The sequence below is a fragment of the Lepidochelys kempii genome, chromosome 3 (genome assembly GCF_965140265.1).
Source record: "Lepidochelys kempii isolate rLepKem1 chromosome 3, rLepKem1.hap2, whole genome shotgun sequence".
NCBI lineage: Eukaryota > Metazoa > Chordata > Testudines > Cheloniidae > Lepidochelys > Lepidochelys kempii.
The window spans coordinates 205,989,628-206,010,535 of NC_133258.1; the positions used below are offsets into that span (position 1 = coordinate 205,989,628).

At 38.4% G+C, this 20,908-nt stretch overlaps 1 protein-coding gene across 5 annotated transcripts in view; it reads left to right on the forward strand.

The window, feature by feature from the left end:
* The window catches only part of KIZ (kizuna centrosomal protein), a 97,988-nt gene that overhangs the window by 15,409 nt on the left and 61,671 nt on the right, over positions 1–20,908 (forward strand). For 2 of the 5 annotated variants that reach the window (XM_073339793.1, XM_073339792.1), the window contains exons 2-4: positions 59–121; positions 4,311–4,470; positions 12,833–12,919. In XM_073339793.1, the coding sequence (XP_073195894.1) occupies positions 59–121; positions 4,311–4,470; positions 12,833–12,919 (310 nt within the window). Of the gene's footprint in view, positions 1–58; positions 122–4,310; positions 4,471–12,832; positions 12,920–20,037; positions 20,103–20,908 lie in introns of those variants that run through there. The other 3 variants (XM_073339790.1, XM_073339794.1, XM_073339795.1) reach the window with 3 other exon arrangements.

Here is a 20,908-nt window from a genome sequence, read left to right on the forward strand (position 1 = left end):
AAGTTGTACATTTGAACAATGGCTTGATCATTCTGTATTTCCTTTCTTTTTTGTTTAGTGAAACAAAGAGGCTGGAATTGGAAAGAAAACTGTTTGAGTACAGCAAATCTGATACATACATGTAAGTCTATTAAAATACTACTTATGCATTATTTTATTTTCATTAGGACAATGTAGAGATCACTAAATGCTTTTGAAATAGCATTGTAAAGTTTGTCAGTTTAAAAAAGAATTTAATATTCACATGTTCAATATAATATAGGAGCTTATTAAATGTCTGTTTGTTACAGTAGCAGAAACAGTTGATGAAAAATGTCTTGAGTGTCTAATGAAATGTGACCATATTCTCCTTACTCTGTATTATTACTGAAACTTTGTGTATGACTTTGTTAGACTTTCTTTCTGCAAAACCTTGGTGATCTAATTCATATGAGGAAGATTCAGACAATTGTCATGGAAGTTTACCACCCTGGCCATAAAGTGTAGTCTTTTATGATAACTTAAAAAAGGATGATATTTTACGTGTCCCATAAAAACAAATAGAAACTGTCCCTGAGCAAATAGACCCAATGTTCAGCTTTCCAGAATTCAAATTCTTTCCATGATGCGTGTGAATGAATCCCATTAAAGTAAATATAAATTAACCCATGGACATCAACAGGAGAATATTCTTTCCACAGTGTATACTGCCACTACTAGAAAATAAAAGGTGTGTGCTGGTATGATGGGGTCTATAAATCCCCCACAAAACAGACTGCAAGACCAGTCCTGCCCCTGCTCAGTTGTGAGAAATGTCAGTTATGGAGAGACATACTCTCAACTGCTTTAGCTAATGAGGGCAAGCCCAAGTATTAAGAGGGAGGAAGAGGAAGGGAAAGGGTAGAATAGCTTGAGACTTCAAAGGAGTAGCAACTCTATCAGACTGAGAGATTTATAACCTTCTTGAGTACAAGGGAGGTAACCAGAGATGGAAGCACTGGGGGCCAAAGGCTTTTTGACTCAGTTCTATTACGTTCGTTGATTCTGCCTTTTTTTTTTCTTGTTGATGGGATTTAAGCCATTGCTGCCCAGGTCCTGGACTGAGCCATGCTGCTTCGACTGGGACTTTGGACAAGGTGGTGCCAGTCTCTGCTGATAGCTTCTTGTACTTGACTTTTAAATAACCAAAATAAAAAAAAACCAAAATACCACAGCCACCCAGGAGATATATTAATGGTGAGGATAGAATTTTATTTTGATGAAACAGAGATGACTGCCTCTTCTACAACTTGCATAGTCACAAGTGGGAATGAGCATGGCTGTGATAAGAAAAGCACAGAACTGGGAGTGGAGGAGTCAAAGCATCAGTGACAGCTGCGGGGAAAAACAGCCTTGTGGTATTCACAAAACTTTTCTTTTCCCTACTTCCAGCAGTCATGGGTAGGAAAGGGGAGCCTGGACAGGAGGCAAAAACCTGCCTCTCTTCTAGCCAAATTGAGACTGCTGGCAAGTATTATTTATGATTTGTATTATGGTATTTGCCAAGAAGCTCTGGTCAGAATTAGGACCCCACAGTGGTGGGTAGGCTCTGTACAAACATATAGAAAGACAGTCCTTGCTGTGATGCTTCATATAATACAAATGAAGAATCTTTCTTCTTCAATCTCTCAATCTCTTCTGAAAACACATGCATGTAGAATTGTATCTTTGGAAAACTTCATGAGAGATCTAATAACATATATATTCCTCTGATTCAAAAGATACATCCTCTAAGACTAACTTTACAAATTACAACCTGAAAAACTGTCTAGTATGTGGCAAGTGAAAAATATAGAAAATATCCTCCAGTTTTCATGCAGCTTTCTCTAGTAATAAAATAATTAAGGTAGAGAAAAAATTCATGTGTAAGTAAAAGAGTTTTGAATGGTAAAATGTATCAATCAGTTCTAAAAGATACTGTATGAGGGATTGATGCTGTAGAAATGCTCTGTATATACAGTGAAATTGAATCACCAAGAAGGAAGAATAAACCATCACTGTGCATTCTGAAATAAATAATATTACAGGTATACAGTTTTGATCTCTTAAAAAACACCGTTCTATTTGGCTAAAATTGCCTTCTGCAGTTGCTGGCCCACTGACGCTCCACGAGCATCCCTGGTGGTTTTGTTCCAGTGGGGTACTTCCTTGTCGGGCAAACATGTAATGCTAATTCGACCCTCACTTTGCCTTCCCAAAGTTGAAGTCATAAGAGTCTACCCAAGCATAACTGTCCTTTATAAAATATATATAATTTAAATCAGTTTTTCCTGAAACAACACATATACCAAAATACCAGACTCATCAGAATACACAAAGTAAATAAATAGGGTTTGGATAAAGGGAGGGGAAGCAACATATCTATCTTTAGGGTCTACTTTAATCATAGACCTCTTAAAAACCAGCTCAAATTGCTTTGAATTTTTTGGGCTTTCTTTTGCTGCAGAATGATAGTCATTTGTTAGCTGCGAGGTCAGTGATCTCACTGAGCCCTGCATTAATATTTGTGGGGATAGACTTTTCCATTTTTGCAGGAATAATTTTTTAGAAACAAAAGCTGCACATTGGAACCAGGCTGCCTTGTTACCAGGTAAACTTCAGGTATCAGGAATATTTCCAAGAATGAAACTTAAGGGGGAGGACTCTAATTTAGCATCAAATATGAAATTGGTTCTTAAACTGACCTCAGACTAGAAATTCTTGATACGGGACACTCCCAAAATATATGTGCTAATATAGAATCCAAGGGAGTTACATTTCCAACAGTGGTCAGCATTTATGAGGCCCATTACCATTAACCTATGTGAGGACCAGTATATTCAAAAAAATTTCTTTTGGTGAATAAGCTGTAGACTCGGGTCTCTAGTTGCTTTTTAAACATTAGATAATAGTGTATTCAGTGGACAGAGATAGTTGTGTATCCAAATCTCTATTCTAAGCAACTCAAATTATCAATCTTTGGCAGAGATTTTTGGGCCAAAAATAGTAAAAGGTTACTGCTGGCTGAATAAATCTAAGACGTTTCTTCCAAAATAATAACAATTCTGGGTTTTGTCCATCCAGTCCCTCCACATGAAGGTTTTGCCACTGATTTTTAAGGCTAGGGATGGAAGCAGAATTTTCTAGTCAGGTTTGACCAAGCTAGCCTCGCAGCCGTGATTGTGGGAGCTCTGGAGCCATCAAATCTATAATAATTTGATCCCACAGTAATGTTAACTGGGAGATTGTATATACTCATTCATTCTGAACCCAAGGTGGGGGTTGTGTGGTCATATCTAACAGCCACAAAGATGTCTGGCTTAACAAAAAGGAGATCTAGTTTTCCAAGTTGGGAAAACAAAATTCTCCCAGAGATAGGGGGAGCTATAATTTGTTCAGAGTCAGTCTAGGTTTCTTACCTGTACCCCAAAGGAATGTTCTGAAAATATTATTGAATTTCTTAAAATAAGTTTGAGGAATAGAAATAGAAAGTTCTGGGAAAGAAACCCAGCATGACTGTCTATTATATCGCCAAGCTCATGAGAACGATGATGGATGAGTACAGAATATGTTCAGTATGTACCCTGATTCACTAATACAGGGATGGGATCTCCCATGGCTTATGGACAGTCAGCCTAGGACTTCTTGTTTTTAAAAAGTCTGTCTGGCACTAAGAAATCCATCCTTCTCTCCAGAGAGAGCAGATAGCTTTCCCATGATGTTGTGTGCATTTTGTCTGAATAGGGCTCATCTACTGGAAAATAAACGTGTGAAAAGGCTGGGGAAATCAATATACTGAGTTATTCATTTCCACTGACTGTCTGTCTGTTTCTCTTTTTTTATCCGATATTACTTTAGATGAGTTGGAATTTCTCTGAAAACACTGGCAGTTTGGAAGACTTAACGTTCCTGTCTATATGACAATCATTCAACAAACACCGTTCCTTACAAACCCAACTAATTTTTAATGTGAACTAATATAAATTGGTTGGAATTAGAAATATAATGTATGAAGTCTGAAAATATAGTGGATTTTTTGGGAAAGTTTGTTTGTCCACTTATTTTTGTGTCCTTTTGAATGCTATTTTAAAATAAAATTTAAATCTAAGTTACTTAGGTGTAGCATCTTGCCATTTATAATGTAGCCCTGAATAAATTGCTCAGATCTATACTTAGGCTTTTAGGAGAAAAAGAGTAATACTGAATACTGTACTAGCATTTTTTAAAAAATCTCTCTCCCATAAATAAACTGTCAAATTGTTACATCTGATTTCACTGTACATCATAAAAAGTCTTGTTTTCCCCCCCCATAGGGCGAAAGTAAACTTCATAAAACTAAAAAAATACTTAAAAGAAATACGTGAACGGCAAAAAAATGCTGTGTTGCGAAACCAAGAATTTTTAAAGGACTTTGATCGTATTGAAGCTCATCTTAGGACTTTTACAAGTTCAGAGGCACTTCAGAAATTGAAGGTAATACTTGTTTAAATACCATAATACAACAGTTGTAATAATACAGAGGAAACTAGATTGACTTTGGCAACGTGTTATGCACATCAACATTTCAGATATCAGTGAATCCTCGTAATGTATTTTTGCAATGCTTAATATTTGTCCCTTTGGGAGTAGGGAAACCTGAAATGAGCTAATGTGACCTTGTAGACAAATGGGTAGTCTGTAAGGCTTTATTATAGTTTGTGGGTTTAGTTTTGTGAAGTGCTGAGCATCTCTTGTGAGATGCCAAGTGCTCTCAAATCCCTTGGAAGCAAGGAGGAATTGAGGGTGCTCAGCACCTTGCAGGATTGCGCCATGTGTTTGCAATAATATTTTAGTTCACTGTTGTTATGCCAACTATTAGCCAAGTAGATGCTGCTGTTCCATGATCAGTTAAATTGGAACTTTGGGAAGGTTATGCAAAGTTTTCCTAATGATTTCTTTCCAAGATTTTTATTCTTTCACTAGATGGTTTTCAACTTTTGTAACAAAACATCATTGCATTTGACATAGCAAAATAAAAAACACCTCATGAAACCAGCTGGAAGACCATCCTAGTATAATTGGCGGTGTCCTGCTTTGCTCATCACTTTTCCTCTTACTTTTCTATATTGCCTCTGCTGATGCCATTGGAAGAGTTTTAAGGGTTTGTCTTCACGTACAACTCTGCATTGGTGCAGCTGCGCCACCATAGCGCTTTAGTGAAGATGCTACTACACTGACAGACAAGCTTCTCCTGCCCTTGTAGTGAATCCACCTCCCTGAGAGGCGGTAGCTGTGTTGATGGGAGAAGCTCCCGTTGACATAGCACTGTCTACACAGGGGGCTAGGTTGATATAACTACATTGCTCAGGAGTGTGGATTTTTCATGCCCCTGAGCGATGTAGTTATATCGGTACAGGTCTGTAGTGTAGATCTGGCCTTAATTGACTGATGAGGCTGTTATGTTAGACATAGTTCAGCCTTCTCCTGCCTTTCTTTACTGCTGCTGATATATCACCAGTTCATTGTTTAGTGGCAAGATTAATGGTTGGTTTCAGAGTAGCAGCCGTGTTAGTCTGTATTCGCAAAAAGAAAAGGAGGACTTGTGGCACCTTAGAGACTAACCAATTTATTTGAGCATAAGCTTCCGTGAGCTACAGCTCACTTCATCGGATGCATAATTAAAGTGGAAAATGCAGTGAGGATGTTTCATACACACAGACCATGAAAAAATGGGTGTTTATCACTTCAAAAGGTTTTCTCCCCCCACCCCACTCTCCTGCTGGTAATAGCTTTTCTAAAGCGATCAAGATTAATGGTGACCTCAGATTAGCTCTGCAATTTATTTGCATGCTTCATTCTTGTTGGTTATAATGCCATCATTTTTTCATTAAAAGCCAATTCTCTAACATTTTGATGGCAGGCACAGCAACAGGGAAATGTGATTCAGGTGAAATCACACTTTTCCAAAGTTGATGAGAACTTTAAACTTTGCTATTGGGGTGATAAATTAAGGGAACTATCCCTGTGGGATGCTTTACCTCATGTACTTTGAGTATAGATAGAAAGTGAACTAATAGGAACATCTGAGCATCAAATGACCAGATTAAGTGGAACCAGAAAATTGTAGAATTCATACTTCTAGGCTCATCTGTGGTGGCTGTTTCATGCAGAATCAAAAAGAAATCTGATAACTCCCAGCCTCTCTCCCCATTCAGACCCCTTACCAGCTATGTTTGCAGCCCTGATTTTGCAAAAGAACTCATTGCTGATCTCACTGAATGTAATGTAACCAAAGTATGCCAGTTTTATAAAGTGAGACGTTGTCTTAGTATGAAGGAGATTATGAAACTAGCGCTTAAGTCTGTTCTGCTTTTTTCATTTTTTACAAATTAAAGGCATTTAGTATGTAATGTGCAAAACGAAATAGTCTTTTCTTACTCCTTCCACTGGCCAGTGACATGGTACAACCACGGCCCTTCTCTTCTTACTGTATTGCTTCCTGGTCTCGGTCTATCACTAGAAAGATCTATTTTATTTGACGCTATGGGAGTGGGATGTTGCAATTAATTTTAGAAAGGCAGATATCATTACTATCTGCGTTACTTGTTGCTGGCTCACATGATGTAGAAGCTGTGCACCAAGCTCTGTCATTTTGGTCATCAGTAACTTATTATGGAAGGTAATAGACATACAACTCCTCTGACCCTAAAGTTTTTATGGTAATGAAGAAACTTTATGATTGTAGGAATAAAAATAATGTTTAATACTCACTTCATGAGTATTCTGAGAGAGAATAAATTGCATAGGGAGGTTGTGGAATCTCCATGATTGGAGATTTTAAAGAGCAGGTTAGAGATGGTCTAAATATCTAGTCAGGGATGGTCTAAATAATATCTAGTCCTGCCATGAGTGCAGAGGACTGGACTAGATGATCTCTAGAGGTCCCTTCCAGTCCTATGATTCTATGATCTGCTGAGGCCATAATAATAGATCATCATCATAATTACCAGTCTGGTCAGTTTTTATGAAAATTTTTGACTTTTGGTCAAAAAAAAAGAAGTTTTTTTTGTTTGCTTATTGAAGAAAAGGTTTTTTGTGGAAAGTGGACACTTTTTATGAAAAGTTTTGTGTCATCAAATACCAAATTTCTCTTGGGGAAAAACAGTTTAAAGGGGAAATTTTTGACCAGCCTTAGTCACATAATATTGACATAGTGATTACATTTTAATCTCATCCTGATAAATTGAAATTAGTTCTACCTTTTCAAAATGTAGCTTTCTGACACCAAGCAGAAGAGTAAAATTTTCAAATGTAGCGGTTTCTTTGCTGTTCAGGAAGGTACAGTCTCTGATCCAGATATATCTCTAGATCAGTGGTTACCAAACTTTAACAACCTGTGAACCCCTTTCACTAAAATGTCAAGTCTCGCAAACTCCCTCCTAAAAATGAATATTTCCAGGGATTTTCTTCTTTACCTGAATATAAATTATAAAAGCATGATCTTGGAAATATAAAATTTGTTTTTATGACATGCTTATTACACACTATTTACTATTATTTATCATTATAGTATTTTTATTACACTATGAAAACAGCAACAATCTTCCAATATCTCACTTTCGTAGCTTGTATCACTTTGAATAAGCCTGTTATAAGACAAGGCCCCTGTGTTTCATCAAGGAGTATCAGATGTGAAACAGCATGAAGGTATTTAAGAAGCCAACTCAAAGAGTTCCTTCCTCCTACAGAAGCATTCAGGTCTTGAGCAGTCCAGGCAAACAACGCATGTTACAACAAAGCTTAAACTTTTTCTTCATAATAATTTTTAAAACAACACTAGCTGCCTATTTAATTTTAAAAACAGCAAAAATATCCACCTCCCTTTCCATTTCTTATAAGAAGTCTTTAAGTTTAAATCTCCTCCGTGTGATAGATATGCTTGCTTTGATCTGCTTAGCTCTTGGAAGTCCAGGGGCTCCGGGCTGCTGGCCCCATGCTGCCGGCCCTGTGCTGCCCAGGGTTCCTAGGGACAGCTCTGTCCACTATTAGGGAATTTTTTCCCAAGAACCCCCTGTAACATTTCATGAACCCCCAGGGGTTCACGAACCCCAGTTTGGGAACCACTGCTCTAGATGATATTGGTCACAAAGGCCAAGGGTTTTTTTTTTAAAAAATGAAAGGATGTGTACAGTAGGCTCTATGTCCAGTTTTTGAAACCTAAGTGGCCCAATTTTTCAGAAGAAGTGTAGAGTCAGCAGCTCCTGTGGAAGTCATTAGGAAGGAAGCTGAAGAGACCGAGAGATGTGAGGGGACTAAGACTGATAATGTGAGGAAAAAGGATAGTTGAGAAATCCATTTGTGTTGGGAAGAGGGAAATAGGTAAGCATTCCTGAAACAGAGAGAGGATGAGATGTGAACATAAACAGAAGAAAAATAGAAAGGAAGGAAAAAGTGTGAAATTGTACATGAGAATAGGAGAGAAGGCAACAAAGGGAGAAAAGTAAAGGAAGAAATGATGCACAGTGAAAATGTTAGAAAATTTAACATTTTTTGTCATTTCTGGCTCTCTTCCCTTCATACACACCCCAAATCCCTCATCAGGAGGTACCATATGAGTCCCACAGTGCATTTGCCTACCCAGGTCTTTGTTTTCTTAAATTTGTCTATGGAAATCAAAATGATTTTGAACAGGTGTGTCAAGTAGACTTGACCATTCAGAAGGATTGTGCCAGAAGGTCATATAACTGTAAAAGAAAAATGTCTGTGAGTGGGTACAAAAGGCCTATCTGGATTATTTTATGTACCCTACACTAGTGCTTGATTTGCCCGCCTGCTTCACCTGGCAAGAGATGGCATTAGACCTCCGCCCACGGAGTTGATTTGGCAGCTATTTCAGCCTAACTTCTTGTCAGCAAGTTAAGGAAGTATGGGCTGGATGAATGCACTATAAGGTGGGTAGAAAGCTGGCTAGATTGTTGGGCTCAACGGGTAGTGATCAATGGCTCCATGTCTAGTTGGCAGCCGGTATCAAGTGGAGTGCCCCAAGGGTCGGTCCTGGGGCCGGTTTTGTTCAATATCTTCATAAATGATCTGGAGGATGGTGTGGATTGCACTCTCAGCAAATTTGCGGATGATACTAAACTGGGAGGAGTGGTAGATATGCTGGAGGGGAGGGATAGGATACAGAAGGACCTAGACAAATTGGAGGATTGGGCCAAAAGAAATCTGATGAGGTTCAATAAGGATAAGTGCAGGGTCCTGCACTTAAGATGGAAGAATCCAATGCACCGCTACAGACTAGGGACCGAATGGCTAGGCAGCAGTTCTGCGGAAAAGGACCTAGGGGTGACAGTGGACAAGAAGCTGGATATGAGTCAGCAGTGTGCCCTTGTTGCCAAGAAGGCCAATGGCATTTTGGGATGTATAAGTAGAGGCATAGCGAGCAGATCGAGGGACGTGATCGTTCCCCTCTATTCGACATTGGTGAGGCCTCATCTGGAGTACTGTGTCCAGTTTTGGGCCCCACACTACAAGAAGGATGTGGATAAATTGGAGAGGGTCCAGCGAAGGGCAACAAAAATTATTAGGGATCTAGAACACATGACTTATGAGGAGAGGCTGAGGGAGCTGGGATTGTTTAGCCTGCAGAAGAGAAGAATGAGGGGGGATTTGATAGCTGCTTTCAACTACCTGAAAGGGGGTTCCAAAGAGGATGGCTCTAGACTGTTCTCAATGGTAGCAGATGACAGAACGAGGAGTAATGGTCTCAAGTTGCAGTGGGGGAGGTTTAGATTGGATATTAGGAAAAACTTTTTCACTAAGAGGGTGGTGAAACACTGGAATGCGTTACCTAGGGAGGTGGTAGAATCTCCTTCCTTAGAGGTTTTTAAGGTCAGGCTTGACAAAGCCCTGGCTGGGATGATTTAATTGGGAATTGGTCCTGCTTTGAGCAGGGGGTTGGACTAGATGACCTTCAGGGGTCCCTTCCAACCCTGATATTCTATGATTCTATGATTCTTGAATATTGTGATGGTAGACAGGTTTGCATGCAGGCCACCACAGACCACTGTTTAATAAGGGGCTTGCTATTTTAAAAACAAACAGAAAATATAAATAAAATGAACCCCCCTGTGATACAGTATATTAATGTGGCCCTAAGTAAGAACACAGGAATTTCCATGTTGGTTCAGACTAGTGGTCCATCTAGTCCAGTATTCTGTCTCTGACTGTGGCCAGTATCAGCTGCTTCAGAGTAAGGTGAAACTTCTGTAGGGTTTGAGGTTGGCAAATGTGTAGTACTATAACTAGATAGTCTTGTTATCTATTTGGGTGTCCAATCCTTTTTTGAATCCTTCTAAGCTCTTAGCCTCAGTGATATGTTGTGGCAGAAAGTTCCACTCGGTAATTTTACACTGTGTAAAAATGTATTTCTTTTTAATCACTTTTAAAAATGTGCTGCCATTCATTTCCTTTGATGCCCCCTAGTTTTTGTATTCTAAAAAAGAGTGACTAGCAATGCCTGATCTGCCTTCTCTCTACTATTCCTTCCTTTTTATCCGTTTGTCACGTTCTGGCCTATTCATCTTAAGGTAAAGCTTTGTATTCTCTTTTCATTTGGAAGTTTTCCATCCTTCTAATCATTCTTGTTCCCTCTTTTGGAACACCCTCTATTTCGGATATGTCATTTTTGAAATGGTTTGATTAGAACTGTTCATGCTGATGAAAATTCCTTTTGAATTCTAGTACCTTTGCACTTAAATCTCTGATTCGGAAGGTCCTTTTCCTGGAGGCAGTGACTTCAGTTTATAGAATGAATAATTTTCAGGTTCTAGTGGCTGACCCACCTGTATAAAATTCTTCAGAAGCAGAGAGCATCTTTGGAGGAAATCTAGGATGTGTTCATGGGTGGCAATTGATTTCCACTTTAATAAGTCATGCGTGCTTCTAACATCCTATGCCTGCATACCCATCCTAATAACTTTTTTTCATAGCTACGTCTGGCTTATATCTGTTAACTTTTTTTTAAATCTGTGAGCTGCAGCTGTAGAACATCCTTTCCCCACACAGCTGGAGATCTGTTAGCCATGCCCCAGATCCCAACTATGCATTGCTGTAGATGGAGTCTGGAGGAGCATGCTTGGTTTGTAACTCCTTGCATGGGCTGACTTGCACCATACCTCTCCTTTAGAGTAGAACTGTTAACAGCTCTTCCTACAGACTGTATGCACCTGTGATTGGGACAGGAAAGATTGGCCTAAGGTTATAGATATCCTTCAGATTGGTGCATTATTCAGTGTGTCCTTATAAACAAAATGTGATGCACATTATGATTTAAAGTGGGCCCAGTAAATGTTGTAAATGAACTGATGTGGGCCCCAATTACTCTATATACTGTTCTGTATGTAATGTCTTCAGTACTCCCCTTTAGAAGTTCTTATACCATCATTTCATTTTTTTTTTTTTTTTTTTACTGTGTTGGTGCCATTTTTACTCAGCTTGTTGGAGAAAGCACAGCTCTCAGAGCCCTTGTGCAATACTGGTGGAATGATTCCACTGTCTGATTTCCTATTTGTGGCAATTTTCAGGATTAAATGGATTAATAGAGAATTATGAAGATAGTAATCATTCAAACTGGCCTATAGACGTGCAGGAAAAAATTAAGTTATTAATTTTCAGCACCTTTTCTTTTTTTGGGTGGTGAGAGAATGCCTGCAGGAGTGAATTAGCTTAACTCCACGTTCAGTGTATTAAATGGCTATTGTTACCAACTACTTTTCTTTACAAAAAAAGCTTAACTTGTTTCCGTGTGCTTCTGCAGTTTGTTCAATAACTGTTGGAAGCTTAACTGAAATAATTTATGTAAGCTTTTGGGAAAACTGAGTAGTTAAACATTAATTAGTTTGGAGTACCAGGTGTAAAATGCTTGGTTGAATATAGACTTTTTTTCCTTGTATTATTGCAAATGTTATGAAAAAATGTATGTGGAAAATAACACTTTTTATATATGCAGATTGAGAATTAAAGTACAGAGCTGTCCAAGTTGATTAGTTATCAGATGTATTTCTCCCTGTATACTACCCAATTCAAAGTACATAGTGAAGTGCACCCACTCAGGACCAGTGTAATCTGTTCTTAAGGTTTACAATTACTAACATGCAGTACTAATTATAGGTGCTGTATATGCTTAGCTTCTAAGCAATAGTCCTTCTATGACTGCATTACTTTTGGTCAATTAAACAATGTAGTGGAGGAGAAGATATTTTTATGTAGTTCTTTGTTAGTAACATGAGAGCAAGTTGTTTTTTTCATGCTGTGTTGCTCTTTGTAACATCTGCAGTATATTTTCTCATTAGAATAGCTCAGCAAATTGTAAACTGACTTACATAAAACAATACAAAATTTAAAGCTCAGCGTTTCACTGCAAAGCAGCAAAGTTATTATGTAGAAATAGCCAAAATAATCTGGAATTATAAAAAACATGAATAAATGTCTGAGTCCACAAGTTGTTGTTACTCTTTAGAATCATGAAACAAGTGAACACATGAAAACCCACAGGAGGATGCACAAGCCACATACAACATATGTTTTTCCTGGAAACTAAAACATATTTTGAAAGAATGGTGTCTTTGGCTATTTTCTTATGAGCTGTTAAACATCTTTGTTTTTCTCAGATAAGATTATATCTTTGTGAATAACGAATTGTCTTACATTCCAGTTAATTACTTTTATGCCATTGATTTCCTTGATTACTGTACAAATTGTGCCATATAAGTATTTGTTGATCTGTGTGTGTGTATGTATGACTACATTTTTATCATACATAAATCATTTATATGATGGGTCTATTTATATGTAGGTACAATACGAAGGAGAAATTAAAAGTATGCTGTCACTTCAGAAGAATAGCATGCCAATAAAAGGTGACGAAGATAGCAATGAGCAGGTAATGGAAAAGAAGTGGAAAACTGTATATATTTTGTTACTTGAACACTTCGGTGTTCTCCTCTAAGGTGTACCATTCAGTAAATGGTTGTTGCAAAATGCCTTTTAAGTGTGGAATTTTTGCCATATCATTTCTATTGTGAAACAGTGCTTTCACAACAAAATCAAGCAGATAAAAAATTGCACTAATATTTTTATCATGGTAAAAAGAGAACCATAATAAACTGAAGAAAAAGACCGGTGTTTGTTTGTTTTTCTGGTCAGCTGCTAGTTTTATATTTTAATACCAAAGATTGTGAAAAGAATTTTAAACTCTGAAAAATATTCTTAATGAAATTACACAAAATACAGTAATTTATTTATGACATTCATAATTTTGTACATTTTGAGCTTTTCTTGAAAGAAGCAAAAAAAATTGCATATCTAAGCAACAGACAAAAAGACTGACAAGGAATACTTAAATATATTCTGCTATATATCTGCAGTAATGCAGGCTTCTAATCCCTCCTCCTATCGCCGTATAAATGATACAGTTCAAGACCATAGCTGTTTTCTTCACTAAAAGCAGTAAAGCTCTTTTAGATGAAATGTCTAAAAACATCTTGTAATAACTTGGAGCATGCTGGCAAGAGTAGTCACTTGTGACTATGTGTGAAACCCCCTCAGCTAGTCGATATTGTAATAAGCAAAAATGGTAGAATCACTCCATTATTCAGAAAAGCCAACAGCATGCTTGTCCCTTAGGCTACAGCATTCATTAAGAAAAGCTTACTGGGCTGAAAGCTGGAAACAGATGATAACGGGATATGATTTTCATATTTAATGCATTCCTTGGAAGAGTATGTGTGCTGCAGATTGATAGAAGAATCAACTGCTACTTTACTAAAAGACTTTCTAGTTTGCCCTATAGCTACCGATGGAATCATTCAGCCAAGAAATTAACTTTTTCTCCTTTTACCTGCTTTATATATCTGCTAAGCAGGTTGCCTGGCTGCCAGTAAATGTTATTATGCAGTTAACTGTTTGGTATTTAAGACTCTTATCAGAAAAGAAACAGAGGCCACACTATTTTGTTTTTATAGTAGGAGGAAGGTTTTCGTTTTTCTTTCTTCAGTGCATTAGCAGGCATTAATCTGAGTTTATGGGAAGTTTTCCCCCATAGATTAAAAAGTTAAAAACCTTGAATTTAGAGCATTCTTTAACCTATAATATACAAAGCAATGGATCCGGCAACCTTGACTTATATAAGCAGGCCTTTAAGAATGCATGAATTATATATATTCAGTTTAGATGTACAGGAAGTCATAGAGTTCTGAAATGCTGAATTTTTCTATTTGTTAAATAATGTTTGATTTGAAAATAATTTTCATAGAAGATAGACATTTTAATCTATAGAATTTTTTCTCTTTATTGTACTTGTTACATAAATACCAGAATACTAGTGTTGCTATGGTTCCAAAAAATTCTTTTTCCCATTCAAAATAGAGAAACATTTTGGGTAATGTTAGGAAGCTTAATACGAACCCAAAATTGTCAGTTTACATTGCATTAAAATGATAGTTAAAATTCGGGGGTTGGTGGGGGGGTGAAGGTTTATTTGCTGTGAAATACAAAGATGGCGTCTTTAAATTGTTCTGTGGGTATGATGTTTAGAGAGAGATTTTAGCTTATCTGAGTAGAGGGTGGGTAACATGAACACATTAGTGCAACTTAAAACAAAATATCCTTTTGGTGGGTGGTTGTAATTCTGATTTTAATGGCTCTTTCTGCAAGAAATAATCTGAAGAATGTCCCCACTTGTTTACATCTCATTTCATTTTCAAGAATGTTGTAATTGTTGTTTTTAATTTGGCACTATTTTTGAGCCTAATCATGCCTTTTTCCTTCCCATTCTTAAGTTGACTTTAGATCTCTTTCATTCAGATATGTAAAGAAGGTGAAAGTCATTCTGGTGCTTGGGGTTTGTGCAGTGCCATCAGCATCACTCTAAAGTCCTGCAGTGAAGCAGTGACAATGCCACTAGCAGAGTGGGTGGCACAGAAGGTTTCCCTGTGAGGTGGATGATTGGCACACAGGGTGGCATTGTGGATGGGAAGGGCTATGGACTCTGCCACTATTTGGAGTCTATGGCCCTACTGCCCACATACGTTTTGGAGGCAGGCAGCAGAAACTTCTTCAACTTGTAGGCCAAAGCAATGACCTCAGGGAGCTGCACTGCACACTGATAGGTAGATAAGGACTTGGGTTTCACGTCTTCCACAGCCCTTGCCTACACTTTTCCTGCAGAAAGTCCAGTTTCTGTCTTTTGTGGGAGGGTAACGTGAATAATCCCCAAAGCATAAGCTAATACAAATATAGTGTACAAATTGTGTTCATTGATTTGTTGCATAGTATGGCTTTCCTTACAACTGTTGCCTTTTGGACCAGCACTCCAACAGAGTGATGGGCCTGGCCCGCATTCCTTCTCTCTGACTTCAGTGAGAGTTTTGCCTGGCTGAGTACTGCAGGATCATAGCCTAAGTAGAATTACAGTATTTCTGTACGAAAACCAAGGAGAAAGTGCCACATCTTTTTCAAGACTTTATTAAAATTATACAGCAGGTTGTCGCAAGTAATGACAGTATATCAGATTTTAATTCTGTCTGCATTTACCTAAATGATATATGTGGCTCCTACATGATTTATTTTTATCTGAATAAACTGTAGTGTTGGGGGAAAATAAGCATCATATTTTATTGTTTAGTCTGAGAAATACAGCTAGGAGAAGTCACCCAATTAACAGGTTCTGAAATGCTTGGCTTGCTTAAAAGTGATGTCTGAGCATCATTAAGGATACTAATGCAAGACATGAAGGCGAAGAGGATGTATATCCTTTGTGTATGGAACTTACTGAGAGAACACATTTGGAAGTAGAAACGTCAAGAGAATATTGTCTAATGTTTTTTCCTGTCCCCAAATATATATGAATATTAGTCAGTCAGTATTTGGAAGGAATAGGTTTGGTTATTGAATAAACTTAATGCGGTTGGCCATCTTAAACTGAACTGGATGTTAATGTAATGCCAAATGTGAATGGTGACATGCAGTACTTGGACTTCAAAAGCCTGACAGGACTGGACTGAAGGCATCTGGGGGGCTTAACTGTAAACAGACACAGAGTTGGATTTTTTTAGCAGCACTTTGCCCTGAGAAGCTCTTGCATGGTTGTCTGATGAGTCAGAAGAAACAAGCTGATATCGTGCTGTAGGTTTATATTTTAGAATTGTTGTAACTAAATTGAGTGTCTGTTTAGCAATGTATTTGTATAGGTGTGTTTATTTTCCCATTTTTTTTCTTTCTATAAAAGGTGCTTAATGTGATAGGGAGGAGGTCAAAGGCAGGTGTTTCTGTGGGGTAGAGTGGCTATGAGAAGCTTCCCATCATTGACCTACCGTTTCTAGATGTGGTGGTGGAGTCTGGCCCTTAGCATTCTTTCTTCAAACATCCCATAGATAGCCCATGTCACATTATGTTGTAGGTAACTTACCTATTGCATTTATCTAGCTGTTCCAGTCTAACATATGTCCGCTTCTCTCATCATATGTTGTGAAACATCTAATTGTTAAGGAATTCAAGAAGGGTTTTTGTTTCGATTTTAGCAAATTTTTTTGTTAATAAAATAAAACTAACAGCCCACAAAAACTTTTTTTCTATCTATAAGATTAAACCCCAATTTTTATGTAGTGTGTTTTGGGTTTTCTTTCTTTGGGGATGCCAGGAGAAGAGGATGCAACATAAATTAAGTGCAGTCTACTCTATATGCTAATTTAGTTGGGCCTTCTCAAAACAGCACCTTGGTAGCCAAAGTAAGAGAGACTGAAGGATGGTGTTGGGGGGAGAAATTACATTCCTTTAAAGATTTTCACAGGATTCTCCCTTGTGGGTTTTGTGCCTCCAGTATGAATCAAGTGAGAACTCCCTACATTCTATAAGCCTTTGGTTCTCTGAGTCAACCCTTCCTCAACCCTCTCTGAAAATGCTCCAGCTACAGGTATTTTAGAGGTCTTGAAATACTGTAATCTGTTCCTGTCTGACATTGGCAGCCAATGAAGGATCTCCCTCCTGAAGTTGTACAACAGTTTCCAGCTACTGCAGTTCTGGCTTTCATTTCCCATCCTACTTGAGGTAGATGCCTAGTATCCTTTATAGGATAAGTTCCCTGGCATCTACTCAGGACATAAGACTTTTTAGTTTGTATTTAATCTGTTTATTTCCTTTTACAAAAGCTGCATTCACTCTTCCCCAGTATATCGTGTTAATCTATGTGTCAGATAGTTCTGTTCTTTACTATAGTTTCAACCAGTTTGCCTGGTACTGAAGTTAGGCTTACTGGCCTGTAAGTGCCAGGATTGCCTCTGGAGCCTTTTTGGAAAAAATGGCATTACATTAGCTACCCTCCAGTCATCTGGTACTGAGGCTGATTTAAGCAATAGGTTACATATCACGGTTAGTAATTCTGCAAGTTTCATATTTGAATTCCTTCAGAACTCTTGAGTGAATATCATCTGGTCCTGGTGACTTATTACTGTTTAATTTTCAGTTTGTTCCAAAACCACCCCTATTGACACCTCAATCTTGGACAGTTTCTCAGAATTAATAGGAATATACCAAATAGCCGAGATATCAACGATCACTGGCACTGAAGACTGAGATGGATGATGTGGATTGGCACCAATGTTCCAGAGATACCCAGTTACATTGAAAACACCATGATGGCAGTGCCTAGCACTTAGGGAGCTCAGTGATGAAAAAATTACCTTCTATTGAGACTCAGATCTTCTGCAAGCCTTTCTACCTCTGTGCATCAGGTCTTTAAACCACTCTGAGTTTCCATGTTTCAGGAATTCCATCCCTGGATCAGTTTGTTCCTCAGTAACCTCATCCTTCTCCTTGAAAAATGAGAATTCTGTGACTTTCTGAGCACAATTCCTTCTCCTCTAGTGCCATGGCAGCTATCTATTGGCAGAGTTGTGTAGCTTGGGATGGAGCGGGGGTCTTTTCCTAGAGGAATCGCTCTCAGCTCTGGGTTTCTGAACTGTGTGTGCCATGAAGTCTGGCTTCTGCAACCTTCAGGGCATTGTGGGTTTTTTTGAGTCACGAAAGCCCTGGTCTTTTGATGCTTTGGAAACTCTTTACCCAGAAACTCCATGTCTTTTAGGACAATGGCATTGTAATCATGAAACTTTGCAAAAACTTCTCAGCAGTGAAGCATCCTAATTTGTGGAAAACAGAAGACCTTCTATGGCAGTGCTACCTCACATCTGTTAAGAGAATTGGTTTACCAGTGCAGCCTACCGCACAGACCTACATTTGGCCTGTTTTTTGTTGTTGTGCTGAGGAGTCAATACCTACTCATGGCAGAGCTTGTAGACGTACAGAGAGTAGGAACTCAGCATAGACTCCTTAACAGCATAGACCCAGCATAGACTCCTTAACAAATGGAGTACAGAATATGGAAGCTTCTAACCTTCAAATCAGAGAAACTCTATGCTGAGTAAAACTCAAGGTTCTCCAGATCCCTGATCTAGGTTGCTGTAGTGCCAAATATCAGAGGACATCAAGGAATCAAACTAGGCACAAGACGACTCTGGACTGCTGGGCATTCATGCTGAATAATAGGACTTAATGCTGACCAATGAAGCTTCATGCTGCCACCTCCCCTGGAATGGCTCACTGGGAATTAACGCTGACCTGTAGTGATCTAGTGATGAGACGTTTGGCCTGGGCTGTATCTCAGGTGTCTCATCTAGTACAATGTCAACCGAACGCTACAGGTGAGACTGTGTCCTCATTGCAAAATAGCTGAATTTTGATGCATTAGGAAAGTAAACATTTTATTCTTGTGAAAGAAAAGTGCTTTAAGAAGGGCAATATTGTGTGTGTATTGTGGAGAATGAGAGGAAATACCTGGGTAAAACAAATAGAAAAGATGGCAATTGAGAGGGTGTAATGGATAAATTAATTTGCCATTTTCCTGTGGGGATTTGACTTCAAATGTGTCGTAGCTGCCAATGAGAGTTGTGTGAGATTCTATAATTTTTTTTTTTTTTATAATTTTAGCTAAATCTCTTCGCACTTCCCCCCCACAAAATGTACCTCCTTTTCCCTTCATTTTATTTTGCTGCTGGGTGAAAAACTACACAGGAACCAATCCTTATCTTTCAAATTCTAAAATTCAAAGCAGATGAAGAGAAATCCTTATGATCAAAAAGGAGTTTGCTAGCAAGGCAACTTTTGCTATAACATGCGGAGCTGATAAATTCTGATAAATTCTGTTTTGGAACACTAAATCCAGGAGCCACTAAATCCATAAAACATTTGCTGGATAAATTTGAGAGCAGAAAATCAGACCCAAAGGATAAAAAAGAGGAACCCAAAGTAGTAGTGATGAAATAAATTGTAAGCTTAATCTGAGTAACATACTCTGAATCTTTCTGCGAATACCTTAGTTTATAGAGTTATTGGATTTTCTTTTGTTTGTGTGTTTAAAAAAAAAAAAAGCTGTACTGTGAAGTTTTGTCACATTGCCAGACTAGGTAAATTTAAGACCCTTCCACAGAGAGGTGGTAGCTGAACCTGTGTGACGGATAAGACCACCCAATGAAAAAGGATGGAGGATGCAACAATGACGCAGTCTACGGAACTCTGTTTTGTTGTCACGCTCAAAAGTGTTAAGATGTTGTTAGAATCCTTCTCTTACTATTCAGCTAATTTTGGTTCAAGGTCTGTTTATACTGACACTGGCCTCCTACTTCTTCTAGTAACCATTCCACAGAAATCTGTTTCATTTATTAAGAAAACCAAAACAAACTTTAAAAGTACGTGAAATTTAGAAAGTAAGTGGTCATTCGTTTTGGAAAATTTTTCATTTAAGTTCAGCCAAGTCTTTCAGAGGGGAAGTGTCTCCTGTGGCTACCAGACGTCTTTGAGAAGAAAGAATTGATTCAGTGGTGGATTTTTGGCACAACTGTTGTTGTTCCTGCTATTGAGACAAACATACAAGAGAGAGAAAAGGGCAGCAATGAAAGAAAAAAGACTTCGGTCTCCCTAATGCTTGCTTTGTTGATGTGTCTTCAGCAGGTGTGCTTTAACATCTGTACCCAGCTCAAGTACCCAGTTTGGGTTTGGTCCTTCTTCATATTGGGGTAAGGTTGCTTACACTGCTTTAGCCTGTTGTGCTGATCATAGTGATGATATGGAGCTCAGCTAATTTAAAAAGTTGGTTAGAAGCCCAAAGAAGGATAGGTGTGAGAGAGAATACAATAAATGTCACAGAAGGGTGTTGTGTAGGGTTTGGCTATAGGGGTGGAGGTGGTATTTGCCTCCTTCTCAGTCTGGCCAAAAGATCTTTCAGGATCAGAGAAGGGTGGCCCAATGGTGTGATGGTAAATATCTGGATGATGTGGTGGTGGCGGCAGTGGTGGTTGATGACACTGATTAATGCTCTGGCACACTTGTAAACTTACTCCCTCTCGATCCTGAGTTTGCTACATCCATCATGAATTACCAAGTGCTTTCCTGTAAAGCAATGCTCAGAAGGTGGCAACTGTGTCCCGTTAAAATTAACCAATTAAAATAGTTTTCAGTGGTTCATATTTGTACATTTTCTTTTATCTGAGTACCTTGGTTTGTTGCTAAACCAATTTTATAAACTTATCAGGAGATATGACAACCCCTGTTAAAGAGTTTTTTAGTTTAGACAAAGTTAGTTTACATTAGTCCTTTGAGTTCATTTTGTATTTTTTTCCGACCATAACCTAGTTATGGGTGTCGCGGTTCTATAGGGATACGTTGCCTTGGCCTTTATACAGTCTCCCTATTTCTTGCCAAGCCATAAGTGTAGCCTTTAACAAGGGCAAGCTCTGCAACTCTGAGACGGAGCCTTCAGGCTCCAGCAACCCTTGCTTCTCATTGTGTGCTCTTCACAGCCAGTCCTAATGAGTTCAGACCT